This window comes from Rhinatrema bivittatum, chromosome 11 (genome assembly GCF_901001135.1).
Source record: "Rhinatrema bivittatum chromosome 11, aRhiBiv1.1, whole genome shotgun sequence".
Lineage (NCBI taxonomy): Eukaryota > Metazoa > Chordata > Amphibia > Gymnophiona > Rhinatrematidae > Rhinatrema > Rhinatrema bivittatum.
The window spans coordinates 22,119,139-22,146,061 of NC_042625.1; the positions used below are offsets into that span (position 1 = coordinate 22,119,139).

The 26,923-nt window shown below is 44.2% G+C and overlaps 1 protein-coding gene across 1 annotated transcript in view; it reads left to right on the forward strand.

Annotated features, from left to right (window-relative positions):
• Nucleotides 1–26,923, forward strand: part of KDM2B (lysine demethylase 2B) — a 184,168-nt gene that overhangs the window by 145,729 nt on the left and 11,516 nt on the right. The window contains 8 exon segments of the mRNA XM_029619679.1: nt 47–133; nt 14,800–15,024; nt 17,743–17,886; nt 19,291–19,377; nt 20,480–20,725; nt 22,272–22,310; nt 23,538–24,208; nt 26,443–26,606. Coding sequence (XP_029475539.1) covers nt 47–133; nt 14,800–15,024; nt 17,743–17,886; nt 19,291–19,377; nt 20,480–20,725; nt 22,272–22,310; nt 23,538–24,208; nt 26,443–26,606 — 1,663 coding nt within the window.

A 26,923-nucleotide genomic window follows, 5' to 3' on the forward strand; every position in this document is an offset into this window, starting at 1 on the left:
TTTGTTGCTAACAAATCAGTAACTCGGATGTTGTTTCTTAATGCAGACTGTCCTGAAGGAGCATGTTGAGGATGAGCAGAATCTGGCAATTTCTGGGGTCCCGATTGTAGCATGGCCTAAGAAGACCATTAAGGTAAGAAGCACTGCTGTTGGCTAGGAATGTCAGCTTCCAGGTGTGTCTGCTTATCAGTGTTTGGCTGTAAAAGTGAGGTCTTCAGGTGCCTGTCTCTCTTTTTAAAGAACTTCCCAGTTGTAGCGGGCTCAGGTCATAGGTGCCTGTGCACAATAAAAATTCATGATATCTCTCAGCTTGGCTGCTTTGGGAAAAGCAGAAAGTTGTGTGAACTTTGAGACCTCAGTTCAGATTCCACCTCTGCCCCTTTAACTGTGTGGCCTTGAGGAATTTGCTTCTCCCTGTGCTCAGATTTCAATTGGCAGTGACTCTGGGCAAACAGAGAAGACATAACCATTTGAATTATTGTGTTCCATGCCATATAAATATTATTACTATGTCAATTAAAATGCACAGAAATAAAGGTTAGCGAACAATGAAAATACTACAAAGTGATAGCTTTTTTTTATTGGATTAAGTTAATTTTTTTTTCTTGACTAATTTTCGGGCGCTTTCAAGTTCGGATTAAAAAAGGTATCACTGTATCTTATTGTTTTGTTAATCTTTATTTCCGTTGATTACAGATGACATCTGTATCTGCACAATAGGTATCAATCTGAACACATTTTGCAGAAGGAAATTACTGGTTAGGAGCAAAGTTCTAATGACTTTTATTGGCAGTCATGCTGTCCATAACAGAGAGATTTTCTGCGATGATGCCCAGAAGGTTCATATCCCCGTCCATGTCAGCTTGGCCTCAGGGCGTTGGTGGTTTCCTTCACTTGCTATCTTGGAAGATGCTGCTTTTGTCTCAGCTTTTTGTAAATGAGAGACGTTTCGGTGTTGTGATTGCTCTGCGAATCAGGTTAGAGTACTTTTTGTGTCGTGTCCGTCAAGCAGAGCCAGGCTTCTTGACACTTGGACTGCAGACACACAGGGTCTTTACATAAATATAAATGTAGAATGCTACAAAGATAGTGGATGGCAAATGCTTAAACCTGCCTTTGTGCTTGTGCTAAAAAGCAGAAGACAGAACAAGTCTGTAATGTAGAGAAGCAAAAGCAAACAATACCTAACTTTGGTGTTGTGAGCAGAATAATAGCCTGTAGTTCCAACATTTATGACTGGGTTTTTTGTCTACATGATTTTTGATACAGCAAAGCTGGATTTGAAGTGAAAAACTCTGCTCCTGTAAATGTGATAGGCCCTTGAGCTGAATTCCTGCGAGTGTTGGACGAAACGGTACCAAAGAAAACTTCGGCAGAGCTACCCCTTGCCAGAAGGAGTATTTTGATCATTTCCCGGTTTTTGAACTTACATCCCCAGTGCATTCTGGTAGCCAAAGTCCCTGCATCTCAATTGAAATCAGTGCAACAGCTACTAAAATGCACCTTGGGGGTGGAGTAAAAATAAAAAAAAAGACTGATTCGGTTTGGCAGCGCTGAATGTATTCTTGTTCTATGTTAAAATCAGTGAAAACCCTTTACAGTGAGCTCTTGCATTTCACCAGACCACAGCAATATTTCAGGGACTTCAGTACATCCGAGCAGCTTTACCAGTCAGCAGAATGGCCTCCATTTCCCCCAGCCCAGGTGATCCAGTCCAGATCCTACTCCCTCCTTCATCTTTGCCTGCATGGTCTTGTAGTTTTGGAGTCCCCATTGATTTCTTTAAGAAAAGTAAAAACTTCAGACCCTGCAAGCTGTGGGGTAAGATCACACCGTGGCTCTAATTTGAGCCACTTAGCCTTGAAATGTGGATTGATAACTTCTGTTGTTATCTGATAAAGTATTGTGACTGCCATGTTAGTCTGCATCAGGGCTCAGAATTATAGGTCTACAAAAATATGCAAGACAGTACCTTTTTTATTGGAGTAACTTATTATAATCTCTTGACCAGCTTTGGGGAGCTAATACCCCCTTCCTCAGGTGAGGTCAAGTTTATGCATTTTCTTACATACAAATTGAATTCTGACGAGGAGAGACCCTGAAAGCTAGTCAAGACGTAGGGGTGTGTGTGTTTCACTCTGTCAGAAAAGAAAGGTCTCACATTTTCTGAAACAGCAGGGATTGTGAATGCTCAGAGATCTCTGGATCTCACAGAAAATAATTTTCCAGCGACACTGACTTCCCTTGCTCTTCTATATTACAAGAAATTACAATCAAGGGCTTTTATGGCTGTAACTTTGGCACTGGCTCTGTGAACATTCCCCCCTCCTCCCCCAAACTGTTTCAAGATCTTGCATTTTCTTATATACAGAAGTCATCATCTTTACAAATTGATCCTGTGCATTAAAATTTTTTTTTTAACTTAAGCTAAAGGTAAGAATATATATAAAATATTTACTATATAATAATCCAGTAACTACCATTTTCTTATGTTTCATAATGTTTTTTTAATTTTTTAAATGAAATATGCAAAAGGATGAAAATCAAACCTAAAACTAAATTTACAAAATTAAAGAACAGAATCTTCCAAAGGAGTCCCTGAATTACTGTTTATTTTCTTGGGCAGCAGCATTAACAGTTGTTACAGGAGAGGGAGAAGCAGTTATGTAACAAGCTGCCCACAAAGTAAGTGTAATTTAGGGAAGGATCTTTAGTAGATGTGGCCCAGCCAGGCAGAGGTGAGCAGCTGGAAGCATGCGGGGGCTGCTGTTGCAGGCAGCGATGCAGTCCCGTGCATCACGCCCCCTCCCCGCGATCCGTGCCTGGGCAGGGCGGCGGTGTCGGGCCTTTGTGCGTTCGGAGCGCTGCCATTGGTGGGATGGCTAGAGCCCGCCCCCTTCCTGGCCCGGAGCTCATGAATATGCAGCAGAGCGGGTGGGGGAGGAGCTTTTGCGGCTGGGCCGGGGCTGGCCTGCTTCTCCCCCATCCCTCCCTCCCTCTCTTTCTCTCTCCCGCGATGAGCGATGGCCATGTCCGTGAGCGCCGAGGAGGAGGAGGACGACGACTATTGCTATGACTCGGAGCCGGAGCAGGTCAGGGGCGGGGCAGGGGGGCGCGATCCGGAGACGTCTTTGTGTGCACCTTCCGTCCGGGGCTGCCCCCCTCCCGATTAAAGGGCAGGGCTCGTGGCCTCACGTGCGGCGCTTACACCCCCCCAGATAGGAAGTTAGCTTACTTCCCTTTTCAGCGTGGAGGGTTTGTTAGAAAAAAAAAAAGTAAACCCCACCCGGCTTCTCAGGGGCTGATCCTCTGCTAAGCATGAACTTGTGCGCCCCTGTTCTTTCAGCTCTCCCCTTTCTTCAGGTGAAGCTGCAGCCCCTGTAAATACCCGGCCTATTGTTCTGGGCTTTTGGGGGATTTTTTCCTGCCCCTTTCGGTACATGGCTTTAGTATTTATATATGCGAGAATGGATGAGGTTCGTCTTAAAAGGTTTTCATGGGTTTCCAAGGTAGTTATTTCTAGGGGGGGGAAACCCTTAAATTCCTTAGAGATGTTTGCTGTCAAAAGAACACATGACTTACGGTTTCTGGTGTAGGACAGGTTGTCAGTGGTTTTCTTGGCTTGGGACTGTCGTGTTCATTTCTGTGTATGGACTTGTCAATTTATGAATGTATGTATTCCATATAAATTTAAAAAAAAATAACATACATATCTCTCATATCTAGTTGTGCTTTGTATCTGTCTCTTGAAATTTTACAAAGAAATGATGTGATAGAAGTTATTTTTAAATTCTGAGGCCAGATTGCATAGGCATTCCTTTAGCTTTTGTAGATTACAATATCCATAGTAAACATGACCCTAAGAGACTTCCACTAATGAAATTGATTTTTTTCCTGAGTTGGGGGAGGGGCGAGAGATGCATTGTGGGCTCATGTAGGAATCATCTGTGAATGCATCCTTTACTGCCCTCTGTCTGCTCTGAAATGGCTCGCTAGAATGAGACCACTCATGTCACTTAAGTTTAATCAAACTGTAACCATAGGTGTTCTGGGTGTGAAAGGAACTTGATAAGCTAATTTAACTTTGAGTTGTATAATAAAGGTATTTTGTTATGGAAATATTCCTGAGGTTGCAGAATTATAAAATGTTTATATTGTGCTACTGGTAAACACCCAACTTTGGAAGAATATAAATTACAGTAGGCCTCCAGAGAAACTTACAAATCGGGTCATGAGATATTGGTGACAGGAACTCTGCCTTGGCAGTCCTTACCTAAGTGCTGCGCTGCTTGTATATACTTTTTTAAAACATTTTAAATTTTCACCATGATTTAAAAAATAGTATTACTTGAGAGGAAGTGTCAGCATCTGAACAGTAGTATCATGTAAATTGGAAAGACAGTCTTCTTGATGAAAGACTGTACTGGGTCAGACCGAGGGTCCATCAAGCCCAGCATCCTGTTTCCAACAGCGACCAATCCAAGTCTCAATTACCTAGCAAGTACCCAAATATTAAATAGATCACATGTTACTAATGCCAGTAATAGCTGTGGCTGTCCCCTAAGTCAACTGCTGTTAGTCAGTAGCAGTTTATGGACTTCTACAAACCTTTTTTAAACCCAGCTACACTAACTGCTCTAACTACATCCTCTGGCAATGAATTCCAGTGCTTAATTGTGCATTGAACGAGAGAGAATTTTCTCCAATTTGTTTTAAATGTGCTGCTGGCTTACTTCATGCCCCCCCCCCTAGTCTTTGTTTTATCTGAAAAGACTAAATAACTGATTCACATTTATCCATTCAAGTCCATTCATGATTTTATAAACCTCTCATGTCGTGTGTGTGTGTCCGTCCCCCCCCCCCCCAGCTGTCTTTTCTCCAAGCTGAACAGCCCTAATCTCTTTAGCCTTTCCTCATAGAGGAGACTTTCCATTCCCTTTATCATTTCGGTTGCCTTTCTTTGTACATTCTCCAGTGCAACTATGTCTTTTTGAGATGCAGTGATCATAATTGCACACAATACTCAAGATGTGGTCTGGCTATTGAGCGATACAGAAGCAGTATGACATTCTTCTTTTTGTTCATCATTCCCTTCCTAATAATTCTTAATATTGTTTCCTTTTTTGACCACCACAGCACACTGAGCCGATGCCTAGATCTTTTTCCTGGATAGTAACTTCTAATATGAAATCCAACATTGTGTAACTACAGCATAGGTTATTTTTTTCCTATATGCATCACCTTGCACTTACCCTCATTAAGTTTAATCTGCTATTTGGATGCCCAGTCTTACAGTTTTGCAAGGGCCTCCTGCAATTTATCACAATCTGCTTGTGATTTAATTATTGAATAATTTTGTGTCATTTTCAAGTTTGATCACCTCACTCATCGTACCCCTTTCCAGATCATTTGTAAATATATTAAAAAGCACAGGTCCAAGTACAGATCTCTCAGGCACTCCACTGAAAAGACTGATTATTTAATCCTACTCTCTGTTTCCTGTTTTTTTTAATCAGTTTGCAATACGTAAAAGGACATTACCTTCTATTCTATGACTTTGTCATTTTCTTAGATGCCTCTCTTGAGGGACTTTGTCAAATGCCTTCTGAAAATCCAAATACACTATATCTACTGGTTCACCTTTATCCATGTCTATTCACTCCTTCAAAAAATGTAGTAGATTTGTGAGGTAAGACTTCCCTTGGGAAAATCCATGCTAGCTGTGTTCCGGGTTAAACCATTTTTATTTTATTTATTTATTTATTTAGAGTTTTTATATACCGGCAATCATGAAAACATATCTTGCTGGTTTACATAGAATGGGGGTGCAATAAAATACATAGAACTTAAGAACATAGAACTAGAACTGTGGTGACAGAAGGTACAGTTACATTTAACAAAGGTGGCCAAACTTGGAGTAGGAAAAATAGAAAAGAGGATAGAAATGGTTAAACAATATACAATTTAAATGTAGAATACAAAATAAATGTTATAAACCATGTCTTTCTATATGTTCTGTAATTTTAGAACAGCTTCCACCATTTTTCCCAGCACGTATTCAGGCACACACCGCTCTGTAGTTTTCTGGATCACCCCTGGAGCTCATTTTAAATATTGGGGATACATTGGCTACCCTCCAGGCTTCAGGTACAACGGACAATTTTAATGACAGGTTACAAATTACTAGTAATAAGTCTGAACTTTCAGAACCCTGGGATGAATACTATCTGGTCCTGTCGATTTGCTACTCTTCAGTTTGTCAGTCAGGCCTACTGCATCTTCCAGGTTCACCGTGATTTGGTTCAGTTCGTCTGAATCGTCACCCTTGAAAACAGTCTCTGGAACATTCTCATTAGTAAACACCAAAGCAAAGATGGCCTTATCTTCCCTAAGTGCCCCTTTAACCCCCGCAGTCTTCCTGCTTCAGATTTATTTAAAAAAAAAAGTATTATGAGTTTTTGCCTCTATGGCCTTCTTCTTTTCAAATTCTCTCTCAGCCTGTCTTATTGTTTTGTATTTAACTTGCCCAGTCTTATGGTTTTTCCTATTTTCATCAAATGGATCCTTATAATTTTTGAAGAAAGATCTTTTGGCTAAAATAGCCTCTTTCACCTCACCTTTTAACTGTGCCGGCAGTTGTTTGGCCTTCCTTCCATCTTCCTTAATGCATGGAAAAACATCTGGACTGTGCTCTTAAGATGATTCTAATGTCCATGCCTTTTGTACCCTCTTAATCTTTGTAGCTGCACCTTTCCGGTTTTTTTTTTTCTATTTTCCTTATTTTATCGACGTCTCCCTTTTGAATGTTTAGTGGTAGAGCTTTATTTAAAAGATTTGTAGCCCGCACCCTCCAAATAGTTCTTGGTGGGTTACAGCGTGCACATACACAGTATACATCAAACAAACAAAACAAAGAAAATGAGAACAACTTAACTATGTTGCCATATTAATGCCTGAAAGACTGTCCTGTAGGAGTAATCAGTAATGGACCCAAAAGCTTCCATGAAAAGGTGTGTTTTAAGGGCCTTTTTGAATGTTTTATTTTCCCCGATGCTGCGAATGTTTGCTGGTAAAGAGTTCCATAAAACAGGGCCAGAGATTTAAATAAAATAAACCCCCCTCTCGGGAGTTTCTTTCAAATGTGCGTCGCAAGGTGCTGGGATCTCCGAAAGGTTCTGACTTGCGGAGTGTAGTGACCTTGTCGGAGCATAAATACGGTATGTAAAGTTGGCTTTGATCCAGGGCAAACCTGAATTTATTGGTAGATTAAATGTTGTCACTGCTATCTTAAGGCATTTGCACCCTGTGTAAAGAATGGGCGGGATGTTTCTTTGTTAACAACACTGCTAGGCTTTAAGACACTCTTGCCCGTCCTGCAAGGTGCACCAGACCCCAGCCTTGGCTTACCCCCAGACTTCTCTTCCTACGTCCCTGTTCCTGTCATGCAGAACGTCTAGGACTAAAATCCCGTGCCCATGGCCGACTTCATACATTTACTTAGATTTACTTATTGTCTCCCTTCCAGGCATTAACTCATTTTGATCATATTATGATCACGATGGCCAGTTGGCCCCACCGCCGTTACGTCTCGCACCAAATCCTGCCTTCCACGAAGAGCCGGATGTAAAATAGCTCCTCCTCTCGGTTCCTGAACCAATTGCTCCACGAAGCTGTCATTTTATTCCACCCAGGAACGTCATCTCTCTAGCATGTCCCGATGTTACATTTACCCAGCGAATATCGAGGTCACTGAAATCTCACGGTTATTACTGCACTTCCAGATTGGTTAGCTTCCCTGATTTCTCTTAGCATTTCATCGTCCATCTCATCATTTGGGCCAGGTGGATGGCTGTCAGGTTGGTACTGGCAGGCTTCAGCTCCTCGGACTGGTGACCCCTAGGAGGCCGGGCTACAGCCTTGCTGGTTTAGATCAGGGGTGAACAAACTGGGTTGTGGGGGCCCCCCCCAATCCGGAGATGGGGGCTGGTACAATCCTGAAAGAGTGGGGGGGGGGGGGGCCCCCCACTAGCTGCCCAGTCCAGACATAAAAAAAAAATGGCTATGCTGTGGAGTCATTGTGCCAGGGAGGCACTGCAAGCTCAGGAGGGAGGGAACTGTTAGAACCCTAGTGACTGACGATGTAAGCGGGCCAGGGAGAGGAGCTGCTTCGGTGGTGGCGGGAAGAGGTGGAGATCTGCTTATTCTGTGGCAGAGAACTGGACACGGGAGGAACCGTCGCTGCGTTCCACAGCCCAGGAAGAGCCAAACCCAAGAGGAGTTCCTGACGCTGACGGGTGCCTCACAAATCTCCTACTTTTTTTTTTTTTTTTTTTTGAAGGAGTGAATAAACGTGGACCTAGGTGAACCGGTAGATGTGGTGTATTTGGATTTTCAGAAGGCGTTCGACAAAGTCCCTCATGAGAGGCTTCTAAGAGAACTAGAAAGTCATGGGATAGGAGGCGATGTCCTTTTGTGGATTGCAAACTGGTTAAAAGACAGGAAAACAGGGAGTAGGATTAAATGGTCAATTTTCACAATGGAAAAAGGTAAAGTATGGAGTGCCTCAGGGATCTGTACTTGGACCGGGAATTTTAATATATTTATAAATGATCTGGAAAGGGCTATGATGAGTGAGGTGATCAGATTTGCAGATAGCACAAAATTATGCAGAGTAGTTAAATCTCAAGGGATTGTGATAAATTGCAGAGGACTTTAAGGGACTGGAAGATTGGGCATCCAGATGGCAGATGAAATTTAATGTGGACAAGTGCATGGTGTTGCATATAGGGAAAAATAACCCTTGCTGTAGTTACACGATGTTAGGTTCCATATTAGGAGCTACCACCCAGGAAAAAGATCTAGGTATCATAGTGGATAATACTTTAAAATTGTCGGCTCAGTGTGCTGTGGCAGTCAAAGCAAACAGAATGTTAGGAATTATTAGGAAGGGAATGGTTAATAAAATGGAAAATGTCATAATGCCTCTGTATCGCTCTATTGTGAGACCACATCTTAAAGATGTTAGGGAACAGGTTAATGTAAATCGTTTATTTACTCTCTCAGATAATAGAAGGACTAGGGGGAACGCCATGAAGTTAACAAGTAGCTCATTTAAAACAAATCGAAGAAAATTCTTTTTCACTCATTGCATAGTTAAGCTCTGGAATTCATTGGCAGAGGATGTGCTTACAGTAGTTAGTGTAACTGGGTTTAAAAAAAGGTTTGGATATTTTCCTAGAAGAAAAATCCATAAACTGCTATTAATCAGGAAGAAATAGTAGCTTGAGACCTATTTAGTGTTTGGGTACTTCCAGGTTCTTATGGCCTGGATTGGTCTCTGTTGGAAACAGGATGCTAGGCTTGATGGACCCTTGGTCTGACCCAGTATGGCATATCTTATGGTCTTATGTAGAGATCACAGCTGTTGCTTGCCAGGGGAAAAGTGGTGGTGAGGTTGGGGAGGGGAGTGGGCAAAGAGGCCAGAGAGAGGGAGGAGGTGGGGAAGGGATAGTAAAGGCAAAAAATGGAAAAAAGTTAAATAAGCAAATCAAAACTTGAGAAAATAAAAAGAATGAGCAAATTAAGAAAAATACAAAAATAGAAACATAAAAATGAGTGAAAATGGAAAAAAAAATTGGCAAGGTTAGATGTTCTCAGCTCCTAAAAAATGTTAGCTGGCATCTGTATGAAAACATTTCTAGCCCTTAACCATTTGTTTGTGGTGTAGAATCTGTCACTGTGTGTCTGCTGTGCTTTGGCCTGTGTGTGTCTGTGTCTCTCTGTCTGGTGGGGGTGTGTGTGTGTGTTTTTCTGTCTAGGTGTAGTGTGTCTGGTGTGTGTGTTTTTCTGTCTAGGTGTAGTGTATCTGTGTGTCTGGTGTGTGTGTTTTTCTGTCTAGGTGTAGTGTATCTGTGTGTCTGGTGTGTGTGTTTTTCTGTCTAGGTGTAGTGTATCTGTGTGTCTGGTGTGTGTGTGGTGTTCTGTCTAGGTGTAGTGTATCTGTGTGTCTGGTGTGTGTGTGGTGTTCTGTCTAGGTGTAGTGTATCTGTGTGTCTGGTGTGTGTGTGTGGTGTTCTGTCTAGGTGTAGTGTGTCTGGTGTGTGTGTGTGGTGTTCTGTCTAGGTGTAGTGTATCTGTGTGTCTGGTGTGTGTGTGTGGTGTTCTGTCTAGGTGTAGTGTATCTGTGTGTCTGGTGTGTGTGTGTGGTGTTCTGTCTAGGTGTAGTGTATCTGTGTGTCTGGTGTGTGTGTGTGGTGTTCTGTCTAGGTGTAGTGTATCTGTGTGTCTGGTGTGTGTGTGTGGTGTTCTGTCTAGGTGTAGTGTATCTGTGTGTCTGGTGTGTGTGTGTGGTGTTCTGTCTAGGTGTAGTGTATCTGTGTGTCTGGTGTGTGTGTGTGGTGTTCTGTCTAGGTGTAGTGTATCTGTGTGTCTGGTGTGTGTGTGTGGTGTTCTGTCTAGGTGTAGTGTGTCTGGTGTGTGGGTGTTTCTGTCAAGGTGTAGTGTATCTGTGTGTGGGTGTGGTGTTCTGTCTAGGTGTAGTGTGTCTGTGTGGGTGTGGTGTGTCTGTGGGTGTGGTGTTCTGTGTAGGTGTAGTGTATCTGGGTGTCTGGGTGTGGTGTTCTGTCTAGGTGTAGTGTGTGTGGGTGTGGTCTGTCTAGGTGTAGTGTATCTGTGTGTCTGGGTGTGGTGTTCTGTCTAGGTGTAGTGTATCTGTGTGTCTGGTGGGTGTGGTGTTCTGTCTAGGTGTAGTGTGTCTGGTGTGTGGGTGTGGTGTTCTGTCTAGTTGTAGTGTATCTGTGTGTCTTTGAGGCTTCTTTGTTTTTCTGTGTCTGTCTGGGTATCGGAGTAACCTTCTGTCTGTGTGAAGGAAAAATACCTTCTTAATATCTTTACAGCATAAATTCTAATCAAAACATCTCTTAAAAGGCCCAGGTTTGCTCTTCAAAGAAAACATAGGAACTTGGGAGGGACATGACGGTAGAAAAAGACCATGCGGCCTGCCCATCCACCAGCTCCTGACCAGATTTATACCCGTGCGGCCTGCCCATCCGCCAGCTCCTGACCAAATTTATACCCGTGCGGCCTGCCCATCCCGCCAGCTCCTGACCAGATTTATACCCGTGCGGCCTGCCCATCCCACCAGCTCCTGACCAGATTTATACCCGTGCGGCCTGCCCATCCCACCAGCTCCTGACCAGATTTATACCCGTGCGGCCTGCCCATCCCACCAGCTCCTGACCAGATTTATACCCGTGCGGCCTGCCCATCCCACCAGCTCCTGACCAGATTTATAGTCCCATTCTGTCTCTGAGATCTCCCTGTGTTTTTATCCAGTAACTTTCATGAATTCTGATACCGTCCTTGTGTCCATATGTCCACGGGGAGGCTGTTCCATGCATCCACCATCCTCTCTGAAAAGAAATAATTTCTTTACATTACTCCTGAGTCTATCCCCTTTCATCCTCATCCCCTGACCCCTCGTCCTAGAGCCTTCTTCCATTAAGAGGCTCACCTCCTGGGCAGCTATTTAAATGTCTCCTTTCCTCCAGGGTATAGGTTTAGGTCTTTTAGTCCTCACATGCTTTATGATGAAAAACGTTGACCGTTTTACTAGCTGCCCTCTGAATCCCACCCTATTTGGCTTATATCCTTTTTAAAGGTGCTGTCCCCAAAGTGTAACACCCATCACCTTTTTCCTGCTTGTCCGTTCCTTTTCCTAGACGCTCATGAATCCTTCTGGCTTTTGCCTCCATCTTATTGCTGCTTTAAGCCTTCGCCTTATTGCTGCTTTAAGATCATTAGATATGAATACCCTCAGATGCCACTCCTGTGCAGAAAACAAAAGAAACTTTACCCCCTGTATTGTACCGTCCCCTTGGGTTTTTGCCATCCAAATGCCTGACCCTGCATTTTTTTTTTTTTGCTACTAAATGTAATGTCCACAAAGTGGAAAATATATAATACCAAACACCAAAACTCCACTATTAAATGACCATAAAACTTTCATAGCTTTATTCAATTAATGGGGCACTCAAAAAACAGCTTTAAATCATTTAAGGACCTTCATGTGTTTAGGGCTTATGCATTGCTTTAGCTCCTAAAGCAACTCACCAGTTGCCTAGCCCAGAAGTATTTTTTTATTTTTTTTTTTTAGCATTACATCTTTGCTGCCAGACTCTAGACCATTCCTCAGGCTGTACTAGATTCTTCCTCATGTTTTCCACACTTTCCAGGGTGTCTATCCTGTTGCAAATTTTGGTATCATCCGCAAAAAGATAAACCTGGCCCAATAGCCCTTCCATAATGTCACTGGCAAAAATGTTGACTAGAGCTGGACTGTAGATCTAGTCCTGTGGCACACCACTGGTGACCCCTCTCTTCCCATCTTGAACTCTGTTTACCATTATCCTTTGTTGCCTCCCACTCTACCAGTTTCTAACCCAGGCAAGTCACTTTACGACCCATACCTAGGGTGCTCAGCTTTTTTATAAATTATCTGCGTGAAGTGTGTTAAAGGCCTTGCTGAAATGCAACCACACTGCATCTAGCACTCTCCCCAATCTAACTTACAGGTCACCCAGTCAAAGAAGTTAATTAGATTTGTCTCTGGTGAAACCTTGCTGCCTCGGATCTTGCAATCCATTGGATTCCAGAAACTGCTCTGTCCCTTGTTTTTGCAGCGATTCTATTGATTTGCTCATCACCAAGGTTAGACTAACCAGTCTGTTATTCCCAGGCTTCGCCTTACTTTTCTGCTTTTGTCAAGAAGAAGCACATCTCTGGAACTACTTCCCAGCTCTAAAGAAACATTGAAAAGGTCAAATCAGCAGAGCTGCCAGAATTTCTCCAAGCTCCCTTAAAATACCTTTTGGATGTGTCCCACCCAGCCCCGTTGCTTTATCTATTTTTAATTTTGCTAGCTTCTTGTGAACATGGGTCTCTCTCACTTCCATTCCTGTTTGTGGCAGTTTTCTGTGGTCCTACTCAAAGTCCTTCCTCTGTGAACACTGAACAGAAATATTTTTTAAGCGATTCTGCTTTCTCTTTGTCTTTCCCTACATATCTCCCTCCTCCCCCTTCACCTTTGAATCTTACAATTCCTTGTCACGGTTAAGAAAAAAGTCATTCCCCTGTTTTACTGTATTTTCTATTTTTTCTTCCATGTGTGCCTTTGCTGTCCTATTTTCCCAACTTCTCTTAGCTCTTCCAGATACTGACGCCTGTCTTCCTCTTTCTGCTATCTCTTGCAGTTTATGAAGGCTAACCTTTATTTCTCCCTTACCTTTTCAGCTACTTCAGAAAACCAAAATGGCCTCTCTTCCTCTTAAATGTATTTACTTTCCTAACAGGTTAGTTGCCCCTACAATATCTTCTTTTAGTTTAGTCAACTGTTTTACTTTCCTTAGCTTATCCCATCCAGTTAATGACTCCTGGAGGTACTCCCTCATCTTAAGAGTTAGTTTTCCGGAAGGCCAGGACCCTCGCCTTTGAATGGGCCACCACTGCCCGTGTTCTAATATGGAACCCTACCATCCAGGGATAATTGGGCGCCATTGTGACATCATAAACCCTCTCCGTATTGTTAAGCACCAGGGTGCTGTGAAAACAAATGTTACAAGGTTTATCTGCAATTTGTCCCTCTTACTTCTGAGTATTATTGGTAAGCAACCGTGTGTGTGTGTGCTAGGAAGCATCCACAGTGACTGGGTTATGTGGCTTTGTTTATGTAAGCAGTAGAGCTGATAATGCTGTCCATACTGGTAAGGATACAGCCACAGAGACTGACCACCTGCAAGATATCTCCTTATCCAGGGCAAACTTTTTTTTTTTTTTTTTGCCTTTCATCCTTTGTACTGCATCATCTTTGGCTGAAGGGCACACAAGATCTCCACTTGGTTCCCTCCAGCACCCATCTGTCCCATGCCTAATCACAAGGCTCTGTAATAATCGAAATGGCAATACTAGCGTGGCTGTAGCCCGAGCATCCTGCCTCCTAGGTCCCCTGCGCTGCCTGCCAGACAGACCTGACTACTTGAGCGTACAGTGGGCCCTGTAATGGGTCTGTTATGTACAATCTCCACTGGCTGAGGTCCGTAACTGTGATGCTTAGACCAGGAGGGGGCGGAAAACGATGTTATGGGTGGTTATGAAGGGGAAGGCTCATGGCAGCACTGGTTCTGCTTGAGATGGGAGCCCAAAGGAGCAGGTGGGGATTGCCCTAACACAAGCATTCACCAAATAAAATGAATTCTCTCTTGCGTATTTAGTGAAGCTTATTAGAAATTGGGAAGGAGGTTCTGCCTTTCAGTTTTTGTCTGCTGTAGCTTCTTTTCTTTTAAGCATATATATATATTTTTAATTAATTTCACAGTGTTTGCTGTACATATACATATATACTGGTGTCAGATCTTAAAGAGGGATGTTGATTCTAGGGAAATATTTTGGGAAGTAATAAAATGTTTGGATATGCATTTTAAAAATGTTTTTATATTATGAACTTTTTAAAAACTATTTAGTTTTATTTTGTATAATTTTACTGTTAACTTATTTTTTTAGGTGGTTATGAAACTGATATGTAACCATTACGTTCCATAGTTATGGTTGTACACATTTTATTTCTTATGTACATCGCTGTGATTTAATGTTCAGAAAGGCGATTTATCAAATGTAAGAAGCTAAACTAACACTGCTGGCAACCTGAAAATGAATTTATTAGGTAACTGATTTGCAGAGTGTGCCTGGTGTAATGTTTCTCCTACTGATTTTTTTTTTTTTTGGGGGGGGTCGGGGGTTTTACAGAACAGGGCGGTGGGAAGGCCCAAAGGGAAGCTTGGGACCGCCACTGCGGTGAAATTGGCTGCGAACCGTACAACTGCCGGGGCCCGCAGACGAAGGACGCGATGCCGGAAGTGCGAAGCCTGTCTGCGCACGGAGTGCGGCGAGTGCCATTTCTGCAAGGACATGAAGAAGTTCGGGGGACCCGGGAGGATGAAGCAGTCCTGCATCATGCGACAGTGCATTGCCGTAAGTATATCCCCTGGCACCCTGCCAATGGCCTGCTCCACCGGGGGAAGCCCCGCTGCCTACGGTAGATGATTTTTTTTGTTAAAAGGAAGGCCGTCGGACACCCCATAGTGTGTCAGAGGTTCACATGGGGAACCGGCGATAGGTCGCCCTGCATGAAACTTGATCTCTGGGGAGGGAGCCACTGCAGCTGAAGGTTCGTGAGACCGAGTCGGCGATTGCTCTGCTGTCAGGCCCCATGGTGGCCCCCGTCTCCTGCTGGGTTCTGTATGGAGGAGGTAGGGCCTGATAGCAGGGCAGACGCAGACTCTGTCTCATGCCAGATCGTTAACGTGCAGCTGCTGCCCCAGGAATAGGCCCCGACCGCCAAAAAAAAAAAAAAAGTCCTCGGGGCGCAGAGCAACTGCAGGACAGGGTCTTGTTTCCTCCTGATCCTTAACACAGTCGCTGCTGCTCCACGGAGCGGCAGAAATGCTGCCCTAGAGAAATATCTTACAGGAGAGCTGTTGCTTGCTCAGATTGCAATCCCATTAATTATGGAAGCTCATAGATAACAAAATGATACAAACAAATATAAAAGTCTTAAGAGGTAGCATTTCAGTAGCATGTCTTGAATTTTACCCTCACTTTCCTTGGTGGTCTTTTCTGCCCCTCCCCAGACAGTTACACCTGGGGTGGTCAGGGGTCTGATGCGAGCTCTCAGTGATGCTGGTTGGCTGGCTAGGATCACTTCCTCTAGCAGCCACTCCCTGGGCCGGCACATGCCATCTTCTGCAGCACGCTAAGACCTAACGAGCCCACCGGATAGGGCAATCCTGGATTTGCTGGGGCCTGAGCCACATAGTCATCCACTATATACAGTGTTTTAGCGGTTTTCACCCCAGGCCTTGGGATGCACAATGAGTGTATGTGTGTGAGAGAGATTTTCATGCACAGTCTCCATCGTGTGCAAGTCTATCTCATGCATGTTCATTGCGGGTATCCTGAAAACCGGACTGGCTGGGTGTGTCCCGCTTCCTTTTGACCTGTGAACGTCTCTCGTTCATGGTAATGAGAGTAGAACATTCGGATTCCAGTGGCTTTATGAGGAAAGGCAGTGCCATGGTAACTGAGGTGTATATTAAGTGTTACATGGCGAACAGAAAACATTTTCTATTTATTTGAACCATTATCTATTTCTACATGATTGCAAGCTGTTGGTATTCATTAATTGGAAAGCTTTGCATCATGGGCAGAGTAAGGCTACTTGCCAATTTTACTTGTAGACCTGCATCTCTGGTGCCCAGATGAGTCCTTCAGGCCTTCATCTAATTGCTCTGCTTGTAGAGATGGAGAGCACTGCCTTGCTTTCCTGGATGTAGCCGTGGAATTTGCTAATCACAGTGATTAATCAGAAGGACCCACAAAAGTGTAGCCACCTCCAGATAAGTCTGTCTGTCTTAGTTACAGAAAAACAAAATAAAAGAATCACAGTCTGCAACCAGAATAATAATACTAAAAGCATCGCTTGCTTATATCTCCTTACAACATCTGCTAACTGAACAATTAAATGACAAACCTTGGAACCAAGATTTTCTGTTTTTCAACATGTTTTCTTTTAAACAGAATTTTGTATTTGGCATTGTAAATTTCTTGTGTCCTATTCCCTTCAGAATTTTAAACTTTTATTCTAGTACACAATGTAGTGTCAGGATCTATGCAGTCCGTAAGTGTTCCCCCCCCCCCTGTCCAGCACCTCTGGTGTATAAAGCTAAAATATACTACTTACTGTTCAATACGCTATTTTCTCTGACTTATCTTCTCTGTGACTTATCTGCCCCCAAGGGCTCTTATTACCATCCTGTTGAGACTGAGGGTGGTTTTTTGTTGTTTTTTTTGGGGGGGGGGGGGGGCGCTCTTCTATCCTTGGCAGTGTGATCAGGAATAACAGAGCAGACTGAGTTGGGCCAAAGGGTCTTTTACAGCCATCATCTACTACGTCACGTCATTACAATTTTCTGAGAGGCTCTGTGATAGGTTAGCAGAGTAAGGCATGTCTAGAAGACAACCCCAGATTATGAAAAAAAAAGTTACTTGAAGTTAAAGGAACTGGGCAGATTTATGGATGTAGACTATTTTTACACAAGTCAGGGATATCATCCTGCTCAGAGCCCATTCCTCCCTAAACTGCTGTTGCTTCCCTCTGTTGAAGGACAGGATGCCGGGCTAGGATGTATCTTTGTTCTTTCCCTGCTTGGCAGTTCTCACGTTTTGCTTGGGAGCTGTGCATGGCGCTGTACCACCCAGAGGTGGGAACAGGAACATGACAATTTCATCTTAGTTGAGCCGTGAGTCGGCCAGATTGGAGCCGAGAGCAGGGAAATGGAGAAGGTTGCATGGAAGATGAAGACGTGGAGGCCCATCTGGTCTGCCCAGTTTCATAAACGGAGCCGGGAATGGAAGGCGCCATCAGCTTGTAGAAGAAGTAACTTCACGTACTAAAGATTCTCTTACCTTCTGCTAGAATTTAATTTAAATTGGAAATTGCTATGGAAAGAGCACATTATCTATGTTTTAATCTTGTGTGACATCTCTCTTGAATTCCAATATACAATTATTCTTTTCTCCTAGATCCAGGAAGTACACTAGCGGTATTTACTTGCTGGTGTGTGTCGGGGTGTTTTGATTTTCTAATGTGCCCTGACACTTTTCTTTTTTATTTAATCGTTTTTCCTTTAGCCTGTGCTGCCTCACACCGCTGTCTGCCTGGTTTGCGGAGAAGCTGGGAAGGAAGAGACAGTGGAGCAAGAGGGGCAGAAGTTTAACGTCATGTTAATGGAATGTTCCATTTGTAATGAAATAATACACCCAGGATGCCTTAAAGTAAGTCCAGGAAAGAGAGACTTTGTAGTAATCGTTAAACTGAATGAATGTGAAATGGTACTTCAACCTGGCTGACTGAAGTTGAATCCTCCACGTGCAGGTGTACTGTACGGCGACCCTGCCAAAGTTAAAGTACATCTTACACTTTAAGACCCATAGCTGGGCAATGTTAGAGCCCTCTTTGTCATTTTAAACCCCCCCGAGGGTGTGGGTTGTCATCAGGTCGAGCACTGCTGGGGAGGCAGCTAAGAATTCCCGGCATGTTCCTCCTTCCTCCCGTTTCCCCTCCCCTTTACGTTTGCCAGTCATGGTAGAAAAATGTAAAGGGAGGTGAGGTTTGCAGCAGTGCCTGGATATCTGGGAGCGTTTGTGTTCTTCCCACACTGACTTGTTACTCCTTGGCTGGGATTTCTGAGGGAACTCGAGTTTTATTCAGATGGATTGTAGTAGTGTTGTTTCTGCCTACTACATATATATATATATATATATATATATATAATTTTTTTTTTCTTTTGCTGAGAAGAGTCCTTCATGGCTGCGCTACAATCTGATAATTGTCATTGGCGTGTTAAATTGTTGCATGAGCTTAGAAGTCTGCAGTTCAAAGCTGCATCTGCAGCGTGTGAACAGGATGATGCTTGTTGTCTTAGAATAAGATACTGGCCCAGGTACTTGAGAGAGACTGTGCGTTTTCATCTCCTCACTGCCTGTTAACAGAACAGGTTTGTACAGCTGGCACGAGTTCAGGAGATTCACAGTTGTGAAGGAGATTCAGTTGCAGGTTTGCTGCCTGTAATTGTTTGTCCACAGTCATCAGTAGCTGTTCCCCCCTGCCTAAACTTCCCATAAACCAAAAACTGAGTTAAATATAATAAATAATATTCCTGTGCAGCTCAGCAAACAAATCAGAGTTGCTGTGCAATGTTCCCTCGAAGGATTGGGTTGCTGTTTGCAAAGATTTTTGGTTTCATTACCTGTGAGCCACTACTTCTTTTATGCTCACAGCAACCCAGTCCTTAGAAGGGAACATTGGAGCAGCAAGCACACAAACGTTCTCACATACACACATTAATGCATATTCACTTTCATACTCTCTGACACGCATATACGCTCAATCTCTCGCACACGCACACTCTCCAGACTTTCGCGCACATCCACATTCAGTTCTCTTCCTTTCCACACACGCACACTCATCTCAGTAACTTGAAACCCTTCCTTGCCAAACACTTCCAGTTTAGCTGTTGTCAAAATGTAGGCCTCTTGCCACACAAAGCTCTCATATTGGCATCCGAGCTGCAGTCACTTGTGCATTTATATTCCAAAATGGGAGTAAAAGACTGTATTCTGTCAGCTGACTTGCAGTGGGGTCTTCACTAACTTTTTCCCCTTCTCTTTCCTCATCAGATAAAGGAATCCGATGGTGTGGTCAATGACAAACTTCCAAATTGCTGGGAATGTCCAAAGTGCAACCATGCAGGAAAATCCGGGAAAGTGAGTTTAGAAATGCGTACAAGCCAGCCTGCAAATGTAATTTTTTAATTTTTTGTTTTTTTTTTTTTTTGCTGGAAGTATCCAGTTACGTCTCTTAAAAAAAACTTTTCACTGAAATGATATGAAACTTTTTTTCCCCCACATGCAGTTCCAGCAATGTGCTAGAATGTTCCTTGCTTTTATCATGAGACTGAAAATGAAGCTTGACTTAGTGAAGTACATTGATGAAATGGAACAAAGCTTTGTACAGTATAGCGGGCTTTCCTAAACATGTCCTGGGTTTTCAGAATATTCACCATGAGTATGCAGAAGATGTGCTTGCATGCACCGATGGCTCGCAGTATGCAAATTTATCTCATGTATACTCTCCATTGTGGATGTCCTTAAAACCTGACTGGCTGTGGAGTCCCCAGAACGGGTTTGCAGGGCACTGCCATCTAGGACTTGGGGTTCCATAAATCGTGGGGTTGGGGGAGAAACAAATCAAAGCTATTTTTTTTTTTCCGGTTTATTCTAACAGCAGAGACCGACACTTGAATGAAGGCTGCTCCTAGTATGCCTTAATACCGCAGACTTCATAACGTCACAAGCTTTGCCAGGAGGCTCTTATTTTGTGGGAGGTGGGTTTGGTGTTCAGGTGGTCTCCAGTTAGAGGTAAACGAACCTCACTTGCAGATGACATGACTCGCTGCTCTGCTGTTAAGAGAATGACAGGGAAATACTTTTTTTTCAGCTGTAGAGTAAAGTGGCTGGAAATGCACTACAAGATCAAAACAGAGCTCTTTTATAGAAATGTTGGTTGCAGCAGAAGATGCCAACTTGAGCACAGTTTTAAATACTTATGTTTTATCTGTTTTTTAAGTTTAATTCCAAATATATATAATCTCCAAATATGAATGGGGTCTGAGGCAGCTGATGATTAATATAGCCTGTATGTATCTATCTTTCCTTGATGTAGGCTATTGTGTGTTTTGGGGGGAAGCCATTCCAGTAGTAGGGAGACTGCTAAATCTGGACGCATTTGACTTAGATTTTTGTTCGCTTCATCGCATGGACACAAGGTATAAAGTTGTTTGTGTTTTCTCTCATTTTGGCCTACAAGCAAAAAAGAGGACCAGGATTCAAGTATGCATCTAACCTCCCAGGCTCTCTGCTTAAGGAACAGAAGCTGAACCGAGAAAACAAAGAGCTGAGGAGGGGAGAGCGGGAGGAGACGCCCAGGCGGAAGCTGGAGGAGCACCCCAGGAAGAAGCCCCTGGATTGCATTCTGAGGAGGAAGTCTGACGAGGTGTACCTGCGAAGGAAAAGGAAGCTGGAGAAGCCCTCGGAGCCTGCCATTCGGAAGCGGGTATTTGGATCTTCTCTTCTGCGCCTTCTGTAGGATGCTTAAGGGTGCCCGCGAGGCCAGAGGGCGTGCACGTTTGAAAGTCGTTGGCACGCGCTCTCTTGCTGCCTTTTTGGCTTCTGAGATGTACACGCGGGCTCCCTCTTTTTTTTTTTTTTTTTTTATCCTGTACGTAGTAAGGGAGGTGGACTGAGGAGGGGGAGGGTCATGAGAAGCCACCCGCAGACCTCAAGGGTGGGATCAGGGAGTCCTAAATCGTTTTGCTAAAGTTACAAGAAAAAGATCATAGTAATTTCAGTGAAAAAAAATGTATTACTCCCTGTTGGCATCTTCTGCCAGAAGGCTGCCCGCTACCCTGATTTTTATATGACAGATGAATTCCATTAAGTAGGTTCCTACTGCTCACGGCTCTTCAGCTGATAGTGTCATTTCCACAAAACTGAAAACGTGTACATTCTCGGTCTAATACCAGCAAATGCAAACTCTAGTTTCTGGCATTATTGACATCCCTATCATTTATTATTGACATAGGGAACGGGGGGGGGGGGGGGGGGCACGAGGAGATGCAGTGATTTTTTTTTACCATTGTGCTAACAAGCCCGGTTACTCAAGACCACTTAACGTGAGGGAACATGGAAGGAGCGTGACTGGCAGGGCGCACCCATGATTGCACATTTGGTTTCCTTTGGGAAGGTCTGCGTGAGGGGTGGGTTTTGAGAATGAGCTACGTTTTGGAAGCTGTAACCTTTCAACCTTCGGTTCCACTTCCTGAAAGATGAAGCGATGTTTTTGATCCTGTTGTTTGATTTGTAGAAGAGAGATTGTAAATTAAAACATCACAGGAGCCAAATAAGAGAGGGGACCCGCTTTGTTTAAAGTGACTTTCCAGCCCTAATGCGGGTTGGGTTTAGGTAACCTGCTCGTGCACAGATGATCTCTGCAGTTTGAGCTACAAAATATGTAAATTTAGATCTTTTCCTTAGGGAGTTTGAGCCTGAAACCCTGTGTTGAGCTAGGGCGCCCCACTGTAGCCTGGAGCCTTCCTGAATCCTGAGAGTGTTAAGGGCATAGAGTCCAGCACCCTACCCAGCCCCCACGAAACCACAAAGATGTGAACCGATGGGCTAACCCTGGTGGGCTTCTCTGGTACAAAAACGTCATGACGGAAGGCTCAACAGCGCCTCATCTCTGCCCTCAGCCTTTCTACTGCAGTTTTGTACCACAGTTTCTGTTCTGTATCTCTTGGTGGGCCATCCAGTCACGGAGTTGGCAAACAGATTGCAGGAGAGGGAGTCCTGATTTAGATGAGGCGTGACTGATGTCCGGCATCTTCTGTAGTGGAGCTGAGCAGTGTGCGTCTCACGTGGCACGCTTAATACACCAGGCTAGGCACGTTTTCCTCTCCAAGATCAACTTAACACATCTCCCTCACCTATTTTTTTTTTTTTTTTTTTGCTGGGCGCAACCATCGAGAAATAAAGTGTGAAAATGTCCCTCCCTATGTAAATGGCTAATCTATATCTTCTTTTATTGCCCTTTCTCCTAACAGCTAAAACTTGTGAAAGAAGAAAAGCTCTTCAGAAAAAAGGTACTTCTTCCAGTTCCTTAGTTTCTGTTTCTCTGTTATATGATCTTGATCTGCGTTAAGAGTGATGGGGTTTGTTTACAGGAGCGCTCTGCCAAGCCAAGCTCATTGTTGGCCACGTTCAAGAACCTAGCTCCCCTGGACAATAGGTTTCAACAACCCCATTTTTTTTTTTCCAGTCCGAAACAATGTTGTTTTGGCGCCATTGTTTTAACTACCTTTCCTTATAAAACAACTTTCATGATGCTGGGGTAAGGGGGTGGGTGTCTCCTATTCCACAGAGACTGGCAGAAGGCACAGGGAGGGACGGGGGCTCTTGCTATTCTGTTGACCTCCTGTTGGCTGCAAGAGTGGGACTGTGGGTAAAAGTCTCCCCTGAGCCTTGACTTAGGCCCTCCTGGCAGGTGAGAGAAATTTAGTCACTTGCACATATACCATCTGTAGTTGAGTAGCGGGAAGGTGTAAAAAGTATCTTAAATCGTTGGGAGGAAGGCCATAGATGTGTTTCTCAGTAAAGTATGCACCCCTCCTCCCCCCCCCCCCCAGTAAAAGAAAAAAAAATGGTGCGACAGTCTGCTAAAACCAGTGGTGTCCTGTAAATTAACCTGGTAGTTAAGCTATGGGCTTTGCTGACTGGGAAAGCCGAACAAGAGGAAAAGCTCCTGGAGATCGCGTGATGTTAGAATGCAGCGCTTCTAGACCCTAAACCAGAGAACATTTTACTTTTTTCTTTGTGACTTGGAGACATGGCACGTGCTGAGAGAAGATGTTAGGTCTCCTGAGCGTCAGCGCGGCTTATCTGGGAGTGCTGTGCGCCTGCGGGGGCTCGCTAGTGCCTGTCCTCCTGGGTCTGGGTGTATAGCACTCAGGAACAGTTGGGGGGGGGGGGGGAATATTATTGAACTTTTTAATGCTGGTAGCCCCTTGGGAAATATTGCAACAAGAGGACCAGAAAGGAAGAAATTGAAACTCCCACTGCCCCTTTTTTTTCCTGCTTAGAATCTTGTGACTTTACTTCCTCAAGAACCTGCAGGCAAATAAGGAATATTCAGATGGGTTCTAATGCGTCTGCTCTGTTACTGTTGAGCACCATCATCCCTTGCCCAGGTTTATTTTGTCCAGTGTTAATAGCCATTCCAGTAGAAAATGACTTCATTCCATGGTACGTTCTGCTGCCTCTTTCACAAGCTAGATTTTGTCTACAACTCACTTTTATGCTTGCCTTTGTAGAGGAAATTGTGGAAAACTCCAGATGATCGTCCGATCCTCGCCAAAATGCTGCGGCGTGTGAAGCAAGAGCCGGAGGAGGACTTGCCCGAAGCGCCCCCCAAAGTGAGAGAGAGCGACCAGTCCAGAGCGAGCTCTCCGACGGCAGGCCCCAGCACCGAGGGGGTGGAGCCCCACGAGAGGAAGAGGGTCAAGAGGCGGCGACGCAGGCTTCCCAGCAAGGAGCTCAGCAAGGAGCTCAGCAAGGAGCTGAATCAGGAAATCCAAAAGACCGAGAGCAGCCTCGCCCACGAGAACCACCAGCTTGTCAAGTCCGAGCCGGAGAGCGAGAACGAAGAGCCCGGACGGCGCTGGAGCAGCAGCGAGAGGCTGCACAGGTTCAGCAAGGGGCTGAGTGGAAGCCCCAGGGAACTCAGACACCAGCTTGCCCCCAGCCTTCGGAGTACCCCCAGAGTGATAACACGCCCACCCCCAGCCTTGTCGCCTCCCAAATGTCTTCAGATGGAGCGCCATGTGATAAGGCCGCCCCCCATCAGCCCACCTCCAGACTCTCTGCCCTTGGACGACGGTGAAGCTCACGTTATGCAGAGGGAGGTCTGGATGGCCGTGTTTGGCTACCTCAGCCACAGAGACCTGTGCATCTGCATGAGAGTCTGCAAAACCTGGAACAGATGGTGAGGGACAGAGTTTTTTAAACTCTTCCTATAGCTCAAAAATTAGGAAGGGGCGTGTGGTTAAACCACGGAACAGCAAAATACAGGGGGAATCCTGAGGCACCAGGTCACATCCCTCTACTGTGAAACTCTGTGATCCTGGGTGAATCACTGTCTTTTGTGCCTCAGTTTTCTCAACCGTGGTAATGGTAATACCAAGGGCAAAAAAATAAGGGGGAGGGAACTGCGCCTCTCTGATGAGAGGCTGCGCAGGTTAGGGCTTTTCAGCTTGGAAAAGAGGCTGCTGAGAGTGGACATGATAGAAGTTTTGTTAAATTTATGAGTGGGGTAAATAAGAGATGGTGTTGTTTATCCTTTTAAAAAATACTAAAACACAAGGGGACATTCCATGAAACCGACAACCAGCAGATTGAAAACAGATCCTAGAAAGTACTTTTTCACTAAGATGGTAACTTTTAAACAGCCGTGCCGACGCACATATCCGCACGTATGCCGCCTTGCACGAATGGACACCGCCATATTATAACACATGCGCATATATGCACATATTATAAAATCGGCTGTACGTGTGCGCGCAAGTTTACATGGACGTGCACCAATGCCACATCTACCGCATAAGTGGGAATTTTAGTACACACTTACACCTTCGCAGTCACCAGTTTCCCCCAGTTCTTTCCCAGTTTGCCCTAGTAGAAAGGGTAGGACTTCCTAACCCCCTAGCTAGATAGCCTCCCTTTTACCCTGTTGGCTCTGACCCTTCAAACCACGGTGAGTAGCCCTGATTGATTTTTTTTTTTTTTTTTTTTTAAATTTTAAAACTTAGACGCCATCCATATTAGAAGAAAAGTTATGCGGTAGGGGGTCATAAATATTTATGCGCACACTTCAGATCACAGATCATGTTCCATCCGTGCCCCGCCCCTTTTTGACTTCGTGATTTGCGTGCGTACTCGCGTGCCTTTTAAAATCCGTGTGGCTTCCGAGCATTATCTCCTAGTGATGTGCATTCGTTTTGGTTCGGAGGACCTGAAAAATTATCGTAATTTTTGCGAAATTTCTGAAAAATTTGTTTTTCAGGTTAGCGCGCCTGCTAACCCGAAAATCGGAGTCCCCCGAAAAAAAAAAAGCCCAAACTGCGGGAAAAACGAAATTTCCTGTTGTGAGCCGAAAACTAAGCCCGAACCGAATGTCCTTACCGCTGCACATCTCTATCTCCTGGCTTTGGCATGTGTAGGGCTTTTAAAATCTTACCTGTTTGGCAATCGATTCCACACTCAGACTGTGGTCTCAGGACTCAGTCAAGGTGACTAGCAGAGTGGGGTGTTTAAAAGAGGTTTGGATGTATTCCTGGAGGGGAAAGGTCATTAAAACATTAGCCAGGCAGACTAGAGAAATCCATTACAGTCCCTGGAATATGCTGGGTACTTGTGGCCCCCGACTTGGTCCCTGTCGGAGACCTAGATCTGACCCAGCAAGGCATGTTCTTCACAGAGTTCCTTCTCTCCTTACTGCTCGTGAGTCTGTACGGCAGGGCCAGGCCACCCGGCCTGGAGGAGGCTGCATATTAACAACCTTGAAATATTAACTTGCAGAAGGTCTGGATCACCAAGCCCCAGTACTGGCGTGATATCTAGGGTTAGGAGAGGAGGAATATATTTTATGGTTGCTTCCTAAATGGTAACGACCAGCTGGCCCACCCAGCCTGCCCACTCGTTTTTGTTTTTTCTGCTACGTTTTGGATAGATGAGGATTATACATTTCATACTTAAAACCAGTTCCCTTCCCTTCTTTGATGGTAGGATATAATCATGGCCGATCCATGCAGGTTACCGCAACGTTTTTTTAAAATTATTTTTATTTTTTGTTTCATAAACAAGCAGAAGCCCTTGATATCACCATGACAATTAGCAAATATTACACACAAGCACATAAAGGCTGGGTTAGGATTCTGAGCGGTTGGGTGTGTTTATATGATTTCATTTGAGATCTGTTGTTTGTATGTATGGATATCCTTGGTTTTATGGAATCCACCTAGGCTTTTCCTGGGAGATGCAGAAAATTATGTAAGACAGATAACAGAGCACTGCTGAGCTGAACTCCCTGTCTGCATGGGAGATATTCAGAGGATGCAGAAAAACTGAGGGGTGGGGAAAGACTGGATTTGTAATGCTACTTGTACGTATTAGGATATTACATTTAAAAAAAAAAAAAAATCAACATTGTTGGTTTTGAAGGTGCTGCGATAAACGTTTGTGGACCAAAATAGATCTAAACCGCTGCAAATCCATCACGCCCCTCATGCTCAGTGGCATTATTAGAAGACAGCCTGCAACTCTTGACCTCAGCTGGACAAACATCTCGAAAAAGCAACTGAGCTGGCTTATCAACAGATTACCAGGTAAGGAGCATCGGACCAGCAGGCAGTTGTTCCAAAAAAATGTGTAAGAAATCTCTCTCCATAAAACTAATTTTCTGGAAGTGCAGTGTCAAGCAAAAGTCCGATGCTGAAAAATGGTGTCTGCAATTTTACATAGTGAACAGATCTGGGAACATCATTGGGAGAAATATTTAAGATCCAGGGATAGGGGGAGAGCAGGCAGTATCTGAAATCCCAGACTCAGGTTGCATCACTTGGGTATCTGGTTGAAATGCTATGTAGGAGGTCATTGGGGATACCATGACTAAGATGGACTTGCCAAACACAGTGGGTGTGAG